At 48.7% G+C, this 20,945-nt stretch overlaps 1 protein-coding gene across 18 annotated transcripts in view; it reads left to right on the plus strand.

Annotated features, from left to right (window-relative positions):
* NRXN3 (neurexin 3) overlaps window positions 1–20,945 on the plus strand; it is a 1,692,180-nt gene that overhangs the window by 56,086 nt on the left and 1,615,149 nt on the right. For 11 of the 18 annotated variants that reach the window (XM_029238312.1, XM_029238313.1, XM_029238320.1 and 8 more), the window contains exon 1: window positions 10,915–11,986. In XM_029238312.1, the coding sequence (XP_029094145.1) occupies window positions 11,278–11,986 (709 nt within the window). In that variant the 5' untranslated portion in view covers window positions 10,915–11,277. Of the gene's footprint in view, window positions 1–10,590; window positions 11,987–20,945 lie in introns of those variants that run through there. The other 7 variants (XR_003795953.1, XR_003795956.1, XR_003795954.1 and 4 more) reach the window with 1 other exon arrangement.

Raw genomic sequence — 20,945 nt, forward strand, 5'->3', positions numbered from 1 at the left:
GGCAACAATTCATAGTCTGTGGGAATTGGCAGTGGGGACAGTGACCAGTGGGATCTGGGGGTGTTGCAACAGATGTGGTTATTGGGTCATTGTGCCCTGCCCAGGCCCCCTCAGCCACTGACAGGGATGCTCATCTGACAAAAACACTTTTCTGATTTAGATCCCTTTCCTCTGGCCACCTCCCTCCCTCAGGCAATGACTTCCTGGGAAGGGTCGGCGCTAAGGTCTGGTTGTTTCTTGGCAGTACCTGCATCTCCTTTTCAATTCCTAGGCAACAGATAGGATGGGAGGATAAGGAGGCACACAGTTTCCCCACAAAGACGGAAGGCGAGAAGACTGGAGAGTGCTAACTGGTACCCCAAAGCTATTTTAGAAAGAGGAGATGCTGGAGTGGAGATCTGGAGGAGAGGGAGTGGAACGTGAGAAGGTTTGGGGAAGGGCATGGGAACAGCCCATGCAAAGGCTCTGAGGTTAAACTGTACTCGGTGAATTCTGCAAACTCCAAGGAGGCAGCATGTCTGAGGCCCAGTGAGTAAGGAGATGAGAAGTAGTAGATGAGATCGGAGAGGTGGCCTGGGGGCCAGACCATGTAGGGTCTTGTAGACCACAGGGAGGATGTTGGATTTCATTCTGAGTATGTAGAGAAATTATTGGAGGATTTTGAATAAGGAAATAATGACTTCCATTTTAAAAGGTCACTCTGACTACCGTGTAGAAGATATCCCATAAGGGGCAAGGATGGAAGCAGGGAGACCTCTTAGGAGGCTGCTACATGGTCTGGGGAGAGGGAATCATTGGTATAGTTAAATTGATCAGAGTGTAGCCAGAGCACTCCCCTTTGAGATCTTGGCTCTCTGGGCCAAGACTGGAATGTCCTGACACAGAGTCAGGGAACCCTGGGCAGCCTGAGTGTGGAGAAGAGGAGATGGCAGAGCCGCGGCATGGATTTTGGAGCCAGACCTGGTTTTGCCCCTTATTAGCTGTGTGATTTTGGGAAAATTATTTGATCTCTTGGGGGTCTCAGTTTACTCATCTATAAGATAGGAATAGTAATAGTTACTACTTCTTAGAGTGTAAGATACTTGGTGTATGCCTCACACAGAGTGAGTGTGGTAGGAGCGCTTGCTGTGGGTGCCGCTTCTCTTTTATAAGATGTGTGTGCTGGGAGAACAGTGCGGCTTTCCAAAATCACGGGAGGACCAAGTTGCCGTTGCCTTGGTCCTGAACACACTGATCAGCTCTGCCTCCTTCTTAGAGGCTGTCCTTAGCCTGCCCCAGACCCCCAGGCTCAGCCCACACTCCCGCTGTAATCCTTCCTAGAGATGGCATTCCCTGTCCCTGCGCGCACATGTTCCTCTACCCTCAGCCATCGCATCACACTGCAGGAAGCGTAGTCTGCACCTCACACCTCCAAGGTGCACCCCACAGATGGGCTGTGTCAGGCCCTGCATTTGCCCCGTAGTGAAGCTGGGGACTCACTGGTCTGGGTCTGCACACCTCGAGTCTGTCCAGAGCCCCGGTGAGTCCTTTCTGCTTTACCCCTGTCAGCTCTGGTACCACTTGCTTTGTTAATGGAGAATTTGTCAAGTAATGGGAATAGTTAGCACAGTGGGGGCCTTACTGTGCCCTGGAAAGAGAACAGAGAGAGCCATCCCAGCAGCCCCCGACATGATTGCTGGGCAGGCTTATTTCCTCTTGTCTGCATCTCTCTCTGCATCTCTTGAATGTTTGATTTTTTTCTCTTTGTGTAGAGAGAGTTGGCTAGGAGAAAAGACCGTAAATTGCACTCTTTCTGGGCTGGTGCTGCGAAAGCTGGATAAGATTGTCTTCCTGAGCTGAATAATTTCCCTCTCCCCCTACCTCAGTTAGGTCGAAGATCAGCTGAGCACCTAGTTGATTTTTCCCTCCCTTTCTCTTCCCCGTTTCCTCCCCGCATCCAGCCCTCCCCTCTCCCCTTCTCCCTGTCCCCTCATGTAAAGAACTCACTGACTCTCAATTGAATCCTTTTTAATGCTCCCAAGAGGCGAGGATCTTGAAGGGTGATTATCTTCACTATAAATTATTAACTCTCCCAGCAGCCAGATGGCTTCCCAGCCCGTGGCTTGGAACTCCGGACTGGGAGGCCTGCTGTCTGGGAGAGGAGGGGACGGGGAAGGGAGGAGGATGACTGAGGGAATGACCACAGCCCCTTGAGTTTCTAGCTGCACCTAGGATGCTGGGGAGCCTGTCGGCACCTTGCAAGCCCTGAGTTCTGTCGTCTGTGGGGAAGCGTTTGTCGTGGTTGTGTTTTGCACACTAGAAAACTCAGGACACCCTTAGGATGGAGTAAAAGTGATAGGAGGGGCAGAGACTAATGCCATGAGTTGCTTTTAGTATGAACCTTAAAGGATTGTCAGGCATGGTAAGAAGGCATGATTATCACCTTACGTTGTGTAGTCTTTTACCTCCTTAGGTGTTCACGACATCCTGGAAGGTATATTCATTGTTTTCCCTAATTTACAAGAGAAGAAATAAAAATTGGATAGATCATAGAGTTTCCCATAAGGTCACTTGACCCATAGTTAGTGGAAAGACAGAGCCTCGTTCTGACTCCGGCCTAGCGGTCTTTTCCCCACAGCAGACTTTTCCTCAGTTGCCTATGCCTCGTATCCTTCAAGTTTCCATTAAGTTCCCCCTCCACTGAGCATTCTTCCCTGACCACACTGGGCCAGAGTCATCTTTTGTTCTTCTGGACTCTATTGCACTTCATGCAAAGACCTATTTAGTACTGGACGTGCAACGCCAAAGGGTTTCCAGTCTCTTCTGGGATTTCTCCAGTGACGGGGTAGCCCACTTCATCTGAAGGTGGTCTGTGTGTAAGATAAAGACACAAATACTCCTTCTAGAACGTCCATTCACTAGACAGAAACTCTGTCCTTGAGAGAGCCTGTGGGATCTCCCTTCCAATTTAAGACTGCCTCAGGCCCCTGAAGATACTGCTCTTGCTACTGTCGAGTTGCCTCTGTATGTCCAAACACCCCTGTACCTCCAAAGGTTCCTCACACGAAGACTCAGGTGTGACTCTCACCATTGTCTGTGTCACTGGGATGGAGTTTAAAAGATGTCCGTCTGTCCGTGTTACTCTCCCCGAGCAGGCCAGTTGAGGCACCAACGTCAGCCATGCTGCTAGGAGGAAATACAAGCATCAAGGGCAAGTAGCGGCAGCAGCGGTAGCTAGCATTCACTCGGTACTTACCTGTGCCGAGCACTGCTCTCTAAGGGCTTTACCCTTATTAAGTGCCCTCCCGTGGTAACTCGCTATTAACTCCATTTTACAGATGAGGCAGCTGAGGCTCAGAGAGGATAAGTGACTTGCTCCAGGTTACACAGGTAGTAAGTGGTACATCTGGGATTTGCACTCAGAAGATCTGCCTCCAGAGCCCATGGGTTTAACCTCCTTGAAATGGGCACTTACTCTAATGCCTGTGTTCTGTTTGGACTTTAGAGACTGACATGGAGGGGGAAGGGTAAGCTGGGATGAAGTGAGAGCGTGGCATGGACATATATACACCACCAAATGTAAAATAGATAGCTAGTGGGAAGCAGCCGCATAGCACAGGGAGATCAGCTCCGTGCTTTGTGACCACCTAGAGGGGTGGGATAGGGAGGGTGGGAGGGAGACCAAAGAGGGAGGAGATATGGAGATATATGTATATGTATAGCTGATTCAGTTTGTTACAAAGCAGAAACTAACACACCATTGTACAGCAATTACACTCCAATAAAGATGTTAAAAAAAAAAAAAGGAGGGCTTCCCTGGTGGCACAGTGGTTGAGAGTCCACCTGCCGATGCAGGGGACACGGGTTCGTGCCCCAGTCTGGGAAGATCCCACATGCCACGGAGCAGCTGGGCCCGTGAGCCATGGCCGCTGAGCCTGCGCGTCCGGAGCCTGTGCTCTGCAACGGGAGAGGCCACAACAGTGAGAGGCCCGTGTACCGCAAAAAAAAAAAAAAAGAAAGAATATGTGCTCTTCTGTGAGATGCATCCATGTGGCTCTCTGAAGACCAATCATTCTCAGTGCTGTATGGCATTTTGCATGAATAGATGACAATTTTCTATTCCATTCTACCGCAGCTGGACATTTGGTTATTTTCTAGGTTTTGGCTATTATGACTAATGTTGTTATGAAGATTTTTGTGCATGTCTTGGGTTGGACATAGGTAAGCATTTCTGCTGGTGTATACCTAGGAGGGGAATTATGGAGTCATGGGACAAAAATATTTAGCTTTAGTAGCTATTGCCATGCAGTTTTCCAAAAGTAGTTGTACCTCTGTGCATTTTAAAAGTTAATAAAGTCCAAAACTACCCTATGAGATAGGTATTATCATTCTCTCTCTCTCTTTCTCTCTCTCTCAGATGAATCAAAGACTCAGAGAGTTGCCCAAGGCTAGATAGCTATAGTAATGACAGTCTGGGTTTAAATACAGCCCTGCCTGACGCCAAAGCCCATGCTCTGCATCCCTACCCTGAACTACTTTCATATTTCAGAAAGAATTCATGCCTTCACCCTCCCACACCGCCCCCCCCCCCCCCCCTCCGCCTGCAGTAGAGCCTTTGCTGTTGAGTTAAGATAGTACTGAGTGTGAGGGGCTGCCCTAGTGGTGTAGTGTCAAGAGGGGCATAGTTTAGTTGACAGAGTGAATCTGTGAGGCTGTTGTGCAAGGATGAGCCTGCATCCCCCTCCAAAGCACCTGGGGATAGAGCATGCCCAGGGACATGGGCAAGAGGGGTGTAGAGCATTGGTGGTAGGGGTGAGACATCTGACATGTCTCTCAAGTCACAGGGAGTCCTGCCAGGTATGAGTGGCCATATGAAATGAAAGCTTCTGTTGATGTGTCAATGACAGTATTTTTTTTTTTTTTTTTTTGCTGTACGCAGGCCTCTCACTGTTGTGGCCTCTCCCATTGTGGAGCGCAGGCTCCGGACGCGCAGGAACTGGAGATGTTTTAAAATGTTATATTTCTTTAAAACTAATTATCTGGTTTCAAAATAGCCCCAGGGAAAAACACAAGTGTGTGTGATTTGGGAGAAATTTTGTCATCTTTCAGAATCTGATATTATATAGTGTGTTAATCCAGGTTGCTATTTTCAGAAAGATTATTTTTCTTCTTTTTTTTTTTTTTTTTTTTGCGGTACGTGGGCCTCTCACTGTTGTGGCCTCTCCGGTTGCGGAGCGCAGGCTCAGCGGCCATGGCTCACGGGCCGAGCCGCTCCGCGGCACGTGGGATCTTCCTGGACCGGGGCACGAACCCGTGTCCCCTGCATCGGCAGGTGGACTCTCAACCACTGCGCCACCAGGGAAGCCCAATGACAGTATTTTTTTAAGGTTTAGTATTAGGAGTGTATCAGTCAGGACTCTTGGTCACAACCCAACTAAAACTTACTTAAGCAAGGAGAAAAAAGAAAGTTTTGGTTCATGTAATGAAAATCCCAGGATCCACTGGGCTTCAGGTCTGGCTACATTTAGGTGCTAAAATATCGCTAGAAATCCATCTCTGTCCATCTCTCCGCTCTACTTCTTTGTTGTCTTCATTATTAGACAAGATTATCTTGAATAGTAACAATGGTATCTCTTATCAATTCTGGATTTCACTATAGTTGTTTGACAATAAGGTAAAAAAAGAGGGCCCTTCTCCCAATAATTCCAGAAAAAGTTCCCGAGTGAACTCCAGTTTGACTCAGTTTGGTTGACAGACCCATCTTTAAACTAATCACTATGGCAGGAGATTGGAATGTCCTAATTGGCTAAATTGGGTCACAAGATCTGGGGTTGGGATGAAGCCCACCTAAATGACCTGGACTCAGATTGGTGGTGAAAATCATTTTACCTTCAAAGGGGGGCAAGGGGTATGGTGAAAGGGAGGCAAGTAGAACTAACAGAGAGCCATTATAGGGACTTTCTGGTCCTGATGAGGGACATAAGAAGGATGCTGATGAGAAGTTCCAGAGCAGGGGGTCCCCAAACCCTGGGCCACAGACCAGTACCGGTCCGTGGCCTGTTAGGAACCAGGCCACACAGCAGGAGGTGAGCAGCGGGCCAGCAAGCAAAGCTTCATCTGTATTTACAGCTGCTCCCCTTCGCTCGCATTACCGCCTGAGCTCCGCCTCCTGTCAGATCGGGGGCAGCATTAGATTCTCATAGGAATGGGAGCCCTACTGTGAACTGCGCATGCGAGGGATCTAGGTTGCGTGCTCCTTGTGAAAATCTAACGCTTGGTGATCTGAGGTGGGGCTGAGGCGGTGACGCTAGTGCTGGGGAGCGGCTGCAACTACAGATGGTTGTTCACAGAGAGGTCTGACTGCACAGGGACCGTAATAAATCAGTTGCTTGCAGACTCATATCAAAACCCTATCAGTGGGTGGCAAGTGGCAATGAGCTCAGGGCTCCCACTGATTCTGCATTACGGTGAGTTGTATAATTATTTCATTACATATTACAATGTAATAATAATAGAAATAAAGTGCACAATAAATGTAATGTGCTTGAATCATCCCAAAACCATCCCCCCTGCCCTGGTCTGTGGAGAAATTGTCTTCCATGAAACCAGTCCCTGGTGCCAAAAGGTTAGGGACCGCTGTTCTAGAGGAAGAACTGGCAAGCCCAGTCTGAGGCACTGAGGACAGTAATCATCGTGCCTTCCCACTGACCGTGGTTCTAGACACAGGCCCCACTTTCCTCTGAGTCTGTCAAGGGAACAGAGGAGCTGTAGGGAGGGAGGTGGAAAGGCACATGGCAGCCAGATCTCCTGAGCTGTGCCGATGGCAAATACCCCATGTGTCGGAGTTGTGTGAGGGCCCCGCTGCCTCCTAAGCAGCTGGATCGTGAGACGTTTGCAAAGATGTGAACCCCCCATAAGGAGTATGCCATTTAATAATTATGTAAATTAGCTGGCAATTAGATAATGTCACTCACTTTCCCTCTCCTGCTGGATTCTCACACAGCAGACAAGCATTTTGAGCTTCTGCACCAGTCTGGGCCCTCCATGTGGGCACTGGAGCAAACCACCTGCATGTGCGGCTCCCTGCGTCCTCCTGTGGCTCAGGAGAGGGTAGCAGTTGGCCTACCCGGTAGAGAGCACCCCCTGGCTCCCATTTTCCCATTTCTTGAGCCTCGCACAGCCCTGCCAGAGGGTTAGAGAAGGCCAAAGGGTAAATGCCTGGGGCAGCTGGCTCGAGGCCTGTGATATTAAATGTAAGGTCATCTCTAGCTTTTGGCTGGGCCACTGTGGCAATTTTCTAGAGGCCACAGAAATGTCCACAGTTCAAAAAAGAAATGGAAGGGCTTTAGGAGAGAATGTGGGCAGACCATAGGGTGTCAAGTGTAGATTAACCCAATTCTGATGTTACCAGTCCTGAAATCAGATTCTACCTGGCGCCTGTGGGAGAGAAAGCTTGGTTTTCCTCGGTTAGCCTTTTTGACTCCCCAAGATGCAGGCAGGGCAACGTCAGTATCTCCAGTGCTGGTCCGAGCTGGAGGGGAGGACTGCCAATCTGATGGAGGAGGCTCAACAGGCGGGATAGAGTGGTCACCCCTAAGCAGGCTGGGTAAATTCCCATGATCCTCCTCACAGCAAGTGGTCCTGGGCAGCTTAGTTCTTAACTCGTGGGTTACCCCAGATCACTAGACATGTGCTGCTTTGTCCTGAGGAGTCATCTGAGGTGGGCATCCAGGGAAGTGTGGAGGTGCAGGATTGCCGTCATTGTACAAAGCGGGGTGGTGTGGAGGCCACCGCGTGGGACAGAAGTCAGATGATCCTCAGCAATGCTCTTCAGCTTCTGTTTTTACTGTTCATTCTTCCTGTACATGTTTCCTGAGCTCCCACTCCATGCCAAGGCCCTGTGGCAGCACCATGGTGAAGCAGTCCGTGCCCCCAGGTTGCGTCCCACGGAGCTTCCAGTGCCTGGACTCTTTATCACTCTACTTTATGTCTCTAAAGTACACTTTCCCCCACTACTTTGTGATGCCCCTGAAGGCGAGAACCATGTCTTACTTTGCTTAGATCCAGGAGTGGCTGGAAAAGATCGGAGTTCGATAAGTAGTTAGATTGAATTGAGCAAGTCATTTAATTTCTGCAGACACATAAGAGACTTGCAGGGGCCCAGAGGTGAGCTGCCATCTAGACCAGTCTGAAAGCTTCTGGAGCTATCTATCCACTTAGAGGGATTCCCATCTCCCTGCTCATCCATATCACTGAGCCCTCCATCTGAATGTCCTTGCCTCCCACTGAGGGTCCCACTGGCTTTAGCCATCTGATCCTGGGCCTTGCTTGAGCTGCACTCCTTGGTCTAAACGGGCAGGACAGGGAGTGGAGAGGGCGGTGCAGCAGCCAGGGTGGCGTCACTGAGAAAACACTTGCCCAGGCCTCTGGGGCTCACACGCCGTGGGCTCCATCACATACCACATGATTTTTACATTCCCAGCTCATTAATATTTCCTGGCTTGGGAAACTCCTTTGGAGAGGCTTCGTGCTCATGCCTGCCTTGCTCCCCACTCTTCTAAATCAGATGCATGATAGGGGGAGGGGGCAGGGGAGCTGCTGTCCTCTGAGCACATTCCCTGAAAGTGGCCCCTTTTCAAAAATTTGATGAAAAAAATATGTAGACATGGCAGATGTTAGGACCAGAAGAAGCCCTCTTTGGGGACAAGCATCTCCTCTCTCCCCTGGGATGTTGCCTTTTGCCTTGGTTGGCATAATTCACCTCGTACAACGATCACGTTCTTAGAGACTAGGTCATCACTCATTCTCTAGCTGCCTGGTACCCACCTCACCTCTGGCTTCATGTCTTCCACTCACTCCACTCCAATAGCACCAGCCTCCTTGCTGTTCTTCAAACATACCAGCCTGCTCCAGGCTTAAGGCCTTTGCACTGACTATTACTTCTGGAACATTCTTCCCAGATATTTATGTGGCTAATTCTCTCACCCTCTCTGAAGACTTTCCTTAAATCTCATCTTCTCAGACTCTGATTTGTGATGTTTGCCTATTTCTGTGGTGTAAATATTCCTAGCATAGTTGATTTCATGCTACCAAAGTGTCATCAACCAGCTCAAAAATTTCTGAAATTTTAATAGTTGGTTCTCACGTTCCGCATGAGTTGGCACCTCCACACTGCTGTGCCCATGTTCTAGTAAAGCATCCCTTGCACCCCTGGAGGTGCCCATGCCACACTTTGGGAAACACTGCATGGACAAGACCTTTTATACAACAGAGGCTTTCCTCATGATGGATTTAATCAGCCTCTTTTTGGTTGGGCTTGCTTATTCAGGGGAAATAGGTGTTTGTTCCTGCTTAAGGAACAGTGTTTGCCTCTTCAAAGCAGGGGTAATAACTAGCTTTGCTCATGTGGTCATTATAAAAATAGTGGACAGTGGTCTGACAGAGACCATGGTGAATTATCAAACATGCCTATTAATAGGCAGCAACTTGCATAGCTCTTGGAAATTGCACTAATTGCTTTCATGTGAACACAGAAGTCTCCACTCCGCTATGTGACCAGATCACCCCCTTGACTGGGTGCTGGTGCATTTCCAATCAGTATAAAACACGCATAATATGCGCTAGGTCTGTGACATTCCTTAACTGTTCATTTGTTGTCCATTCTGCAGTTTTTTTAATTAAAAAAATGTGTCTTAATATGCTATCCCCACTTCACAGACATGTGCACACTCACACGTACAGACACTTCTTCTCGTCCCTTCCTACCTAGAAATAAGGAAAGAAGGTAGTGTTTATTGTTCATCTACTATGTATGTAGCCTCATGCTAGAATCTTCCAGTACCTGATCTCATTGAATCTTCTCTCCAACCTTGGAAAAAGTCTTTTATTTTCTCTACTTTATAAATGAGAAAATAGAAACTCAAATAGATTAAGACATTTTCTCAAAGTTCCACATACAAGAACTAGGATTCACTCAGCCTCTTTTTTTTTAAGGCTCAAAGCACGTATTTTTTTCAATAAGACTTTTCCCCCAACATTTAGTTAAGAGATGAGTGTTTTTTGCTCATTACTCACCTTCTGATTTATTTTCACTGATTCCTATAAATATTTCTCTCAAAATTTTAAAGGTGAGGGTCTGTCTTAGGGTGCCTACATCAAACACTGGATTGTCAAACTGAAAAAGAAAAATCTAAAAAAAAAAAATGTCATTTTCATGTTCACGTCTTTTAATAGGTAAACGAGTTAAAATTGTATGTGTGTATTTGAGTGTATAAAATGTTAGCACTTATGTTAAAAATAAATTTTGTCTAAGTGACCCTGTGATATGAATATTGTAAAGGTGTACTGATATGGCTTTGGGGGTTTTATACTATTTTTGCCCACGGAAAAACTGAGTGCATCATTAGGAACTGAGCTTGGGGTCCTGATGTGGCTCTGGAAGACCCCGGGCCCTCCCTTCTGTTTGAAGCACCAAGCACTGCGGGAATCATTAGAATAGCCTGGCTTGCAGTCAGCACTCCATCAATATTCGTGAAATGGGATGCAGTCTTTTCCTGACACGTGGCCCTAATCTTTGTTTCCTTCTCCCCCACCCTCCCCTTCATCCTGCAGGTCTTTTCTCTGGAGTCCTGGGAGGCAGGTCATGGGCAGGACTGCCTCTGGCCCGCACCATGAAGTCTGAGCCTGCTTCCACTCTGCCCCCGGCCCTGCTCTGCCTGAACACTCAGCTTCCAGCTGCTCCCTTCCCCGCAGCCCCCTGCTGCTAGGAGGCAGACCTTCAGGACTGTTCCTTGTCCTGTTTCTACCTTTCACCTGACTCACCTCACTGCTCGCTCCTCCTCCATCACGGCCCCCCTGACCCCAGCCCTCTCCCCGGCCTCCCTGGCTGGGGTGTTTGGGGGTCCACCGGGAGGACGGCATTGTTGAAGGCTTCCACCTGCCGTGCACTTTCTCCTCCTTGAATCAAGGCCTCCGGATCCACATGGATAGCTGAGATCTTTTCTTGGAGAAAGACGCTTTGCACCCTCACCTTCTCAACCTGACTGTCCTCCTCTACTGCTGCCCTGTCTTTCCCCTCTTTATTGAGTTTCTTGCTCGTGTGCGCATCTGCGGCTGTCTTGTTCACTTTCCTCCTTCCTCCCCCTCTTGATCTTTGTGCGTGTGCCTCCTTCTCCTTGTGTGTTCTCTGTCCCCCACCTATCTCCTCTTCCTCCCTCCCTTCTACTGCAAAGGGGGATTTTCCCCCGAGGGCTGTTCCCTGCCTTTCTGCCCCTCCGGGGCTTGATCCCGGCAGCCACGATGAGCTTCACCATGCACTCGGTTTTCTTCACCCTGAAGGTGAGCGTCCTGCTGGGGTCCCTGCTGGGGCTCTGCCTGGGCCTTGAGTTCATGGGCCTTCCTAACCAGTGGGCACGCTACCTCCGCTGGGATGCCAGCACGCGCAGTGACCTGAGCTTCCAGTTCAAGACCAATGTTTCCACGGGGCTGCTCCTCTACCTGGATGACGGCGGCGTTTGTGACTTCCTCTGCCTCTCCCTGGTGGATGGCCACGTGCAGCTCCGCTTCAGCATGGACTGTGCCGAGACCGCCGTGCTGTCCAACAAACAGGTGAACGACAGCAGTTGGCACTTTCTCATGGTGAGCCGTGACCGCCTGCGTACTGTGCTGGTGCTTGATGGTGAGGGCCAGTCTGGGGAGCTGCAGCCCCAGCGGCCCTACATGGATGTGGTCAGTGACTTGTTCCTCGGCGGAGTCCCCGCAGACATACGACCTTCTGCCCTGACCCTTGATGGAGTACAGGCCATGGCCGGCTTCAAGGGATTAATCCTGGATCTCAAGTATGGCAACTCAGAGCCTCAGCTTCTGGGGAGCCAGGGTGTCCAGTTGGATGCCGAGGGACCCTGTGTTGAGCGTCCCTGTGAAAATGGTGGGATCTGCTTTCTCCTGGATGGCCACCCCACCTGTGACTGTTCTACCACCGGCTATGGTGGCAAGCTCTGCTCAGAAGGTAAGGCCCTCTTCCCTATTCCTCTATCGCTAGAGGCCCACTTGGGTTGGGTAAGGACCAAGACCCCTGACGGAAACCAGCTCTATCATTGAAGTGCATCTTTAGCTGCATGTCAGATTATTGCGTCCCTTTCCCTGAGGAGGTGGTAGAAATCCTTTGCTTGCTCTCAATGGAAAATCCATCAGAACTCAGCAGCAGAGAATCCTGACTACTCAACCATGGGCTCCTTACGCAAATATTTGGCTGTACTCAAAAAGCTAGATAGAGTAGACTACAGGATGTGTGTCCCAGCTGAGTTCCTTCCACCGCAGTGCGGCTTAGCAGGATGAGCCCAAGGTGAGAAGTCAGACAGAAATGGGCAAAGTGGTTATCTCTGTCCCTCCTGATCCCTTGAGAATTGGGCCCTTGGGGATAGATGGGAAACTCCCCATCACTTCTTTATCATCCCTAACGTAAGGAATGCCTGTGCAGAGAAAAATGCGGGAGATGGACTCCAGGTCCACACTTGGCCCTGCTGTAAATCCAGCCCTTCAGCTGTGCCCCTCCTCCTGCAATCTTAAGGAAGGTGTCTACCAGGTGGACAGGGCATCTGGGGATGGGACTTCTCGCCTCCTTGTTCCAGCGCTAGGATTTTCCACGTGTGCTTCCTCTTTCCTGTCCTCTCCTCTCCTGGTGCGAGAAGGCACAGACAGGAGCACTGTCCAGCCAAGCCCCCAGGGGAGGTGGCAATACTCAGCCTGGCCTTGGAGAACCTCCCAAGTTCAACTACAACTTCCCAGGGGGAGGGAAGGAGGGATTTATGCCCAGGGACTTAGGCTGCCCTCACCATTTTCACCAAATTCTGACTATTTGGGATTAGGAGAAAAGTGGTCTAGACTTTACTTTGACAAATACTTAGATTCCAGATTCCTGGACTCACTGAAGGCCTAGATTTCAATACCTGTTGAAGTGACAAAGTGACCATATGGGTGTGTGTGTTGGGAGGTTGGGATGAGGAAGACGTAAGGAAGTTACATCGCCTCCTATCCTTTTAGAGTTAAGCCCTCTGTTTGTTTAGAGATGTTTGTGTCACCGTCCCATGCTGGTCTCTTCATGGAGGTGGTGGAATGTGGCTCTCAGCCTTGGTAGCCCGTTAGGATCACCTGGGGGAATTAAAAGACTCTCAGGGGCTTCCCTGGTGGCACAGTTGTTGAGAGTCCTCCTGCCGATGCAGGGGACACAGGTTCGTGCCCCGGTCCGGGAAGATCCCACATGCTGCGGAGCGGCTGGGCCCGTGAGCCATGGCCGCTGAACCTGCGCGTCTGGAGCCTGTGCTCTGCAACGGGAGAGGCCACAACAGTGAGAGGCCTGCACACTGCAAAAAAAAAAAAAAAAAAGACTCTCAGGCCACACCCCAGACCAATTCAATCAGAATCTCTAGGGGGCGGGGTTCAAGCATTTGTATATTTTTAAAGCTCCCCAGGTGATTCCATTGTGCAGCTAAAGTTGGGAACCAACAGGTCAAGGGAAGTCAGGTAGGTGTGGCCAGGTGAGTGTCTTAGTGCTGACTCCCATGATCTCTTCATTCAGGTGATGCCCCACTGCCTTGGGATTTGTAATTAAAAACAGTGTCTGTAGGTGTTCCTCAAACTTTCCCAGGACTTCCCAATCCCTAAAGCAGGTTGTGGTTGATATGAATTTTAGCAACTAGTAGGTATTACAAATTTTTTAAAAAAATCAAAACAAAGTTTATTTCACAGGTGATACATTCTGGTTACTAGGACACTTTGGGGATCTTGTTGGGAGCCTCCTTGTAGGTCAAGTATGGGCTACCTTGAGTGCTTCTTTCCTTTTTTGGGCTGGACATCATACCTCCCTTCCTGTGGGTGGGCTGCAGGAGAGGGAGATGCAAGACATGCATCTCATCCTTTTTTGGCTTCTGTTTTTCCCCATTGAACCCACTGGAAGAAGGGTTGGGGAAGAGGGGTAGAGGCAACACCAACCCACAAAGCCACTTTGCGACTGTGGTTACTGAAGCACTTATCACAAGCAGGTCCCTCCTGGAGCTGACTGCAGTTCCAAAGCTTCTTGGCTTTGGAGAAAGTTCTGCCTGAAGATGCTGACATGATCACTTGTTTTCTCCTTCACCCAAAGGATCTGTTCTGTTCTCAGAATTTGCCTTGGAAGTCGGCATTCTTCCTTTCTAGGGACCAGGGTGTTTGCAAGTGTGTTGTTAACTTGCTGATTATCCCTGATTGCATTTTTTGTGTTTAAAAAGAACTCATTTCCTCTGGGCAGGTTTGGATCAGCACTTTTCTGCAGGAAGAATCTCTATGCTGTATATGTATACAATTTCTTCTCTCTCTCTCTCTCTCTTTTTTTTTCCCTCTGGTTCGGGTGTGTGTGTGTGTGTGTGTGTGTGTGTGTGTGTGTGTGTGTGTGTGTGTGTGTGTGTGTGTGTGTGTGTGTGTTTGAGGTCTCCAGAGGAATCTCTTCAGAGCAGATGAGAGGCAGTCAATGTTTTAATAGCTAAATACAATATGTATATTTTAATAATAGTTCTTTCTGTAGGGTTCAGATCATCGCGTGGCTATGGACTGACACCTCTGTCTGTAGAAGGCAGACACACAGCCATATTTCATTATTCTCTTGATACGTAATACAGTAAATAAACTCTGTAGTAACTAACACCTGGTTGGTTTGGAGCAGTGCAAAGTTTGAGGTGAGGATGGATGCTGGGGCAGATACCAGAATTTATTGTTGGTGACTTGAAGCCTGTTGATCCTGGTAATTGTTATTATGTCTGATCAATCACAAAAATAAATTTCAGGCTTTTAGAAAATACCCGTTCTCTCCACACACAGTTAATTTTTAGAGTAAGCAGGGAAAACTCACCTGTAAAATATGAAGGGGAAAAAAATCACAGCTGCTAAGGGTCAAGCAGATCTGCATAAAACAAGATCAATAGCCTAAATAAATGGCTTCCCGTTTTCCTAAAGATAGTGTAAAGTGGGTAGTGAGGATGCATCTATTCCCTCGTCTCTCCCCCATTTTAAATTGCAAATGTCACAGAACTGAAACCAGGGGACTTAGTGCCAGCAGCGGGTCCTGTGTACCAGGCATCTGATCGTCCCACTTTGCAGGATGGGCCGTGCCCTTTGATTGTGTGAGGGCTTCATGCTTTAGCAGTTCAAGAGCAGGAAGGGCTGGGAAGGCTCCTGCAGCTTCAGATGGATGTGGTCGGGGCCTGTTGGAGGCGCTCTCTGCGGTCCATTAGCTTCTAGCATGCTGGCAGTATTGATGTTTGCTCGGCCCGTCTGGCTTTCCATGCCTCAGTGGCTCCAGAATGTCTCCACGCTGCACCCCAGCAAGAACACACAGATGGGCCCATCTCTTCTATTTGCTTAGGGCTATTTTGATCCCTCGTTGGGTATCTTTCCTCGGTAAGACCCACAAGACACCGGAGATAGTTGCTGTGGGAGAGTTGGGTTTAGGGGGAAGAGCTATGGACACAGTATCTTCTGTTTCCTGGGGCGAAAGGCTATTAGCTGTGGCTGCAGACTGAACTCCACACAGCCTACTTGGGAAAACTTCATTCCAAGACTCCCAAACCAACTAATGGTCACATTGAACATTCTGGCACATGATGGAGGGAGAAGGTGGTCCCAGATTTTTACTTCTAGGTGTGATGTTTATAAATAAAACGTTTGGGTTCTCAACTTCAGATTTGTTTGAGTTGACTTTTAATCTTTTTAAACGACTTTAAAATTATGCATATCTGGTTTGGGATATAGTCCAGCTGCGGTGGATCGTGTTCACCTGGCTTCTTCCGTTTAGTCCAGTCTGTCCTGTTTTGGGCATCCCTGAAGCTCCCTGGGCAATAGAGAGGTATCCCTAGTGCCCTCCAGAGAGCAGCCCCCTCATGGGTCATTGGGAGTTTGTCATTACCTTGAAATGAGTTTAAGCTTGATTGTTTATTTTTAAAACATCCTTAGTTATGAATGTGCAATTTCTCAACAGTCTTACAGCCATGAAGAATTGATTCACTGCCAAGGTGTATACATTTCAGTACCAGATTCTCTAAAGAGTTCACTTAGCATGAAGTCAGCCTGTTGCAGGTGGGGTGGAGCCAAGGAAGGATGGGGAAGCTTTCCCAGGTTGATCTCTACTCTCACATCTTAATACACGGGTCTACCTATGTCACATATCATTTGTATGTCCATGTTTTTAGGTTAATTCAGTGAAGAGACATGAGGTCCTCTTCAGCTGGCAAAAAAAAAAAAAGTTGGTTCATTGTCTGCTATCTTTTCCTGCTGACTTGGACAGGTGCCCAGACCAAAAAGCTGCTTGCTTTGAGTTTCAGCTGTTAAGTTTTCAGGTGTTGGGATCCTACAGTGAAGTACAGTTGTGGGTGTGGGTGATAGTGGCCAGTCTTATTACAAGCACACGGTTGTGTGGTACCCACTAGCCTCCCATCCCCCATCCCTCCTGCTGTCTGAAGCTGACATCCTACTCAGGTTGGTTTGAATGATGGCTCAACACACGACTGCATAGCCTTGGTATGCCTTCCTGAAAGTGAATTTCAATTCGTTCTCTTTTTACTGAGAATCTTGCCTGTCTTCCCCCATTTCTCAAAGCCAGAACTAGGACAGAAAGGTGTTCCAAGAGAAGGTGCTTACCCCGGAGGGTTTACCAAGAGCCAAAGACATTGATGCTATAGTTGAGGTACGGATGATTGCCCCAGCTGGATCCTCCTGTTTGGGGCACTTGCGTAAAAAATACAGTCATTTCCCAACGCCTCCCCCTTGCACCTCCTGCCGGAATACGCACGTGGCTTTGTTCCTAATTTAAGTCAACCCTGAATGGCCTAGGAGGGGGCAGGCAGTAGTAAGTAATCAGGAGTAAAGGCTAGCTCCTTTCAGAATCCTTCCCCCTGGTGTGCAGAGACAGAAGCACAGAAGCAGGGAGGACTGCTGTTTTTGAGACTTGATTCCCCACCTGGTATTCGGGCTTTAGGACCAGCCCAGCTCTCCACCGGCCCAGCCAGCCAGCCAGCCAGCCAGCGGGGGCTGTCGCTAAACGAGCCTGAATAGGGGTCTGATTGCTCCTTTCTCCTCCTCTCTTTCTGATTACCCAGTGAGATTTCCTGGGTATGCTGTATGCTAAATGGCAGAGCAGCCGCCTGCCACTTGCTCCAATTATCCCTCTTTTAACTGCGAGGGAAGAGCAATTTTTTTACTGCCCCCCCTCCCCCTCCACAATAGCATCTCTGCCTCCTTTAAAGAAATAAGACCCTTCTTCCTAGTCCCCCCTTCAGTGGGGTGACAGCAGCCTTCTCCCTTCGCATAGCCTGCACACCAGCTGCTGGCTGCAAAGTAGGTGGGCCTTGTGTAATGCTTTGGTCCATATTCAGCCGCGTTGAGGGTCGGGCAGGCATTCTGCCAGAACCCTTCCAGTAGCAGTGAACTTGCATTTGCATTTGGTAATGAAACACCACACGCCCAGCGCTGGGGGGCTAATCATCGAGTCCCCTATCTCTCTTTGCAGGCTGTCCGGGAGAGGTTTCCAGTTCCTGGAGCAGCTGCCCTCAGCTAGGTATTCTCCCTCCATCACAGGGCAGAAGAGGTGGGGTGTGGGCTGTGCTTGGGGGATGGAACTAACGTGCCCTCCCCGATGATGACTCCTATTGCCCCGGAGTCACTGGCTCTGCTGTGAGTCCAGAACAGTGAGGCCCCAGAGGTGGAACTGGAGTGAGAGAGGCTTTGGGGCAGGGCTCTGAAGGTCAGGTACCCTTCTTAGACAAAAATAATAATGATGTTATTATTGCTATTATTGAGTACCACCATGTGCCTGACATCCTAGGTGCATTGTCTCATCTAATCCTCACAGCGCTTCTATGCAGTTGATATCATTAACTAGCCCTATTTTACAGATGAGGAAACTGAGGAGCAGAGAAATTTAAAACTTGAACAAGGTTTGGTGGTTAAGAACATGGCTTCTGGAGTGAAAGAGATCTGGACTTAAATCTAGGCTTGTCCACTTACACGTTGTCTGTCTTTGGAGAAGGTTTTGGAAGCTTCGGCATCCTTATCAGTAATAATAACAACAACGGTAATAATAATAATAGCATCTAACAGTAATAATAACAACAATAATAATAATAGCAGCTAACAGTCACGGGGCACTCACTCCGTGACTGCTCTGTATTAGCCCTTGTAACACTCAGAACCACTCTTGACACGCTGTTATTATTCTAATTTTGTAGATAAGGAAGCTGAGGGACAAAGGGTAAGTAATTCCCCCAAGGTCACACAGCTCAGAAGAGGCAGGGCTGGAGTTTGTATCTAAACAGTCTGGCTTTAGAGTCCACACTCTTAACCATTGTGCTATCCTGCCTTGCAGCAAAGCAGGGATAACAAGAAGTCATACGTTAGGGAGTTGTTGAGAGCATGAAATGAGATCAGACATATAAAATTATCAGTATAGTCTCTGGGAGAGAATGAGTCCTGACTCTGGGCTGTTAGCCGCCTGGTGGGTGTAAGAACGAATTATGTGTCGATTTGGTTTCATAGAAACCTGTTGAGCTACCCCCACCTCTGCCATTTTCCTTCATCCCAGTTTGAGAAGTGGCAGAGAGAAAAGGAGGGGAATTTCAGGAAAGTACAGAATCCAGTCCCATCACCATTTTGCCCCTGCCTAAGAGCATGGGGTCGCTGCCAATGGTTGTGCCCTTTGGACTGTATTCAGAACTCTTTGCCTGCAAATGGGATGTTCTGGTCCCCACAGCATCCCGATGAGGTAGGTAGGACAGGCCTTACCATTCCACTGAATAAGTGAGGAGCCCCAGACTCAAGGTGCCGTTGGACTTGTGGGTAGACAGCATGAGGGCAAGCTTGGATGCTGCCTATTTGGCAGGTGGCTCTGGGACCTGCGAGCCCAGATCCTCAACACAGCATTTTATTTCTGCTTCTGGGCTCCCTTCATGAACATAAATGGCCTGTGTGTCCGTCGTGAAATGGAGCAGTCATTGCCTCCCTGGTTGCTGATAAGCAAAATGTCAGACTCCTGGTGCAGGAGGTTATCAGCTTGGTCAGTCCCAGGAGAGGGAAAGAGAGGATGTGAGAGAATGAGAGAGAATGAATGAATGACTATTCAACTCCCACCCTCAAGACCCTGGTTTGAAATGAAGTGCCTAAGAATGGACCTGTGGGTCCCGAGGGAGTTGGAGCACGGCTTCCCTACACTGGAGCATCGCTGGACAGCACGACCTCTTCAGACTTACCTTTAGTTTCCCAGGTACCAGGAAGTGTCCAGCAGCCCACCCAGGGTTGGTGGTAAAAGGTGGAGCTCCTGGATTAACCTTTCACACTTCTTGCTCTCCTGCTGACTCTCTTCCCAGATAACAAAACCAAACTCCCTTTCTCTCTGTTTATTCTTCTCTTCTCTTTTGTGTGTGTGGGAGGGAGATTATTACAGAGGTGGATTTGCCACAAAACTAAACCTTACATGTATCTTCACTTGCATGGGTCCCTTCAAGGCCCAATGCCTAATACTGTATTAGTGATTTTTTTCTTAAGGAATGCCCAGTATCATAAGCTTCTGGTCCCCACCTCTGTGGATCTGCCTCTGTTAAGAAGGCTTGTTGCTGCCCAGTGACAGCAATGTTGCTCTGGATGTATGAGTGATTCCCCAGTGACCGATGACCCTTCATCACAGACGCATTTCCCTTCACTTCATAACCAACTGGGCAGGAAGAGCCATGTCGAGGGAGTGTGGGAGGATGAAGGCATGTAGGAATGTTGTTTGGGGAGCTGTGGTGGGAGCGGGGGACATCTAGGGTATACGGTGGGTAACGAGGGTGTGTTTAGAAGTGTTTGCTGTAGATTTAGAGGAACCAGTTGGTGTTTAAACAGAGGGAGCATCCTGGTCCCTCCTGAAGTTGGGATGCTTGGTTTGCCGTGGCTCACTGAGGGGCTGTGTTACAGGTGACAGGCTGTGGATGACAGAGGAGAGGGACAAAGCGTGGCTCTACAGGCCTGTCTCCGTGATCTATGTGGGAACTGACAGTGCCAGTGGGTTGTCATTACAGCTGTTGTTCTCCAAAAACTGATGTCTTTGGGTGACCTATTTAAAAGCAATATGGGGGCTTCCCTGGTGGCGCAGTGGTTAAGAGTCCGCCTGCCAACGCAGGGGACACGAGTTCGAGCCCTAGTCTGGGAAGATCCCACATGCCACAGAGCAGCTAAGCCCGTGTGCCACAGCTACTGAGCCCGCGCACCTAGAGCCCGTGCTCCACAACAAGAGAAGCCACCGCAATGAGAAGCCTGCGCACCGCAACAAAGAGTAGCCCCCGCTCGCCTCAACTAGAGAAAGCCTGCGCGCAGCAACAAAGACCTAACACAGCCAAAAATAAATAAATAATTAATTAATTGAAAATAAAATGAAAGCAATATGGGGCCCCTTTAAATGTGTCATCATCTATATCTGCGCTCAAACCTCCACTGCTGTCCACAATATTCCTACATAATGTATTTTACAAAGTTAAAAAAAAATTTTTTTTTTTTAATATCCAGGAACCAGTACCAGTAGCTTTTCAAAACAAATTGATCTCATAGTCATCCAGCCAAACTACCCAGCTCCACTCTGTGATAAAACTTACTTTGCATGTGGGCCTAAAAATTGTGAAAGCTCTCAGCTTTTCAAGGAGGAAATGCAGTTCTCTGGAAGGGTGTGCAAGGTCCCAAAGAGGGTGGGGATGAAAGAAAGGCGGGGACACAAGCTGTAGGCAACAGGAACTCCTGGTTTAAGCTGTGAAATGCATTTAAGATCCTTTCGGTTTTACCAAGGCTGTTATTTAATTTCGGTATCTTTGCACCTAAGAGGACAGCTCTGGGGAGCTTTTCCTTCAAGTTTCTCCGTGAGACTCTATGCATCCAACCCTTTTCTGACATTTTGGCCTCTCGCCTGTGGATTTGGTTCT

Source organism: Monodon monoceros, unplaced genomic scaffold, assembly GCF_005190385.1.
Source record: "Monodon monoceros isolate NGI ecotype Baffin Bay Population unplaced genomic scaffold, NGI_Narwhal_1 Super_Scaffold_21, whole genome shotgun sequence".
NCBI lineage: Eukaryota > Metazoa > Chordata > Mammalia > Artiodactyla > Monodontidae > Monodon > Monodon monoceros.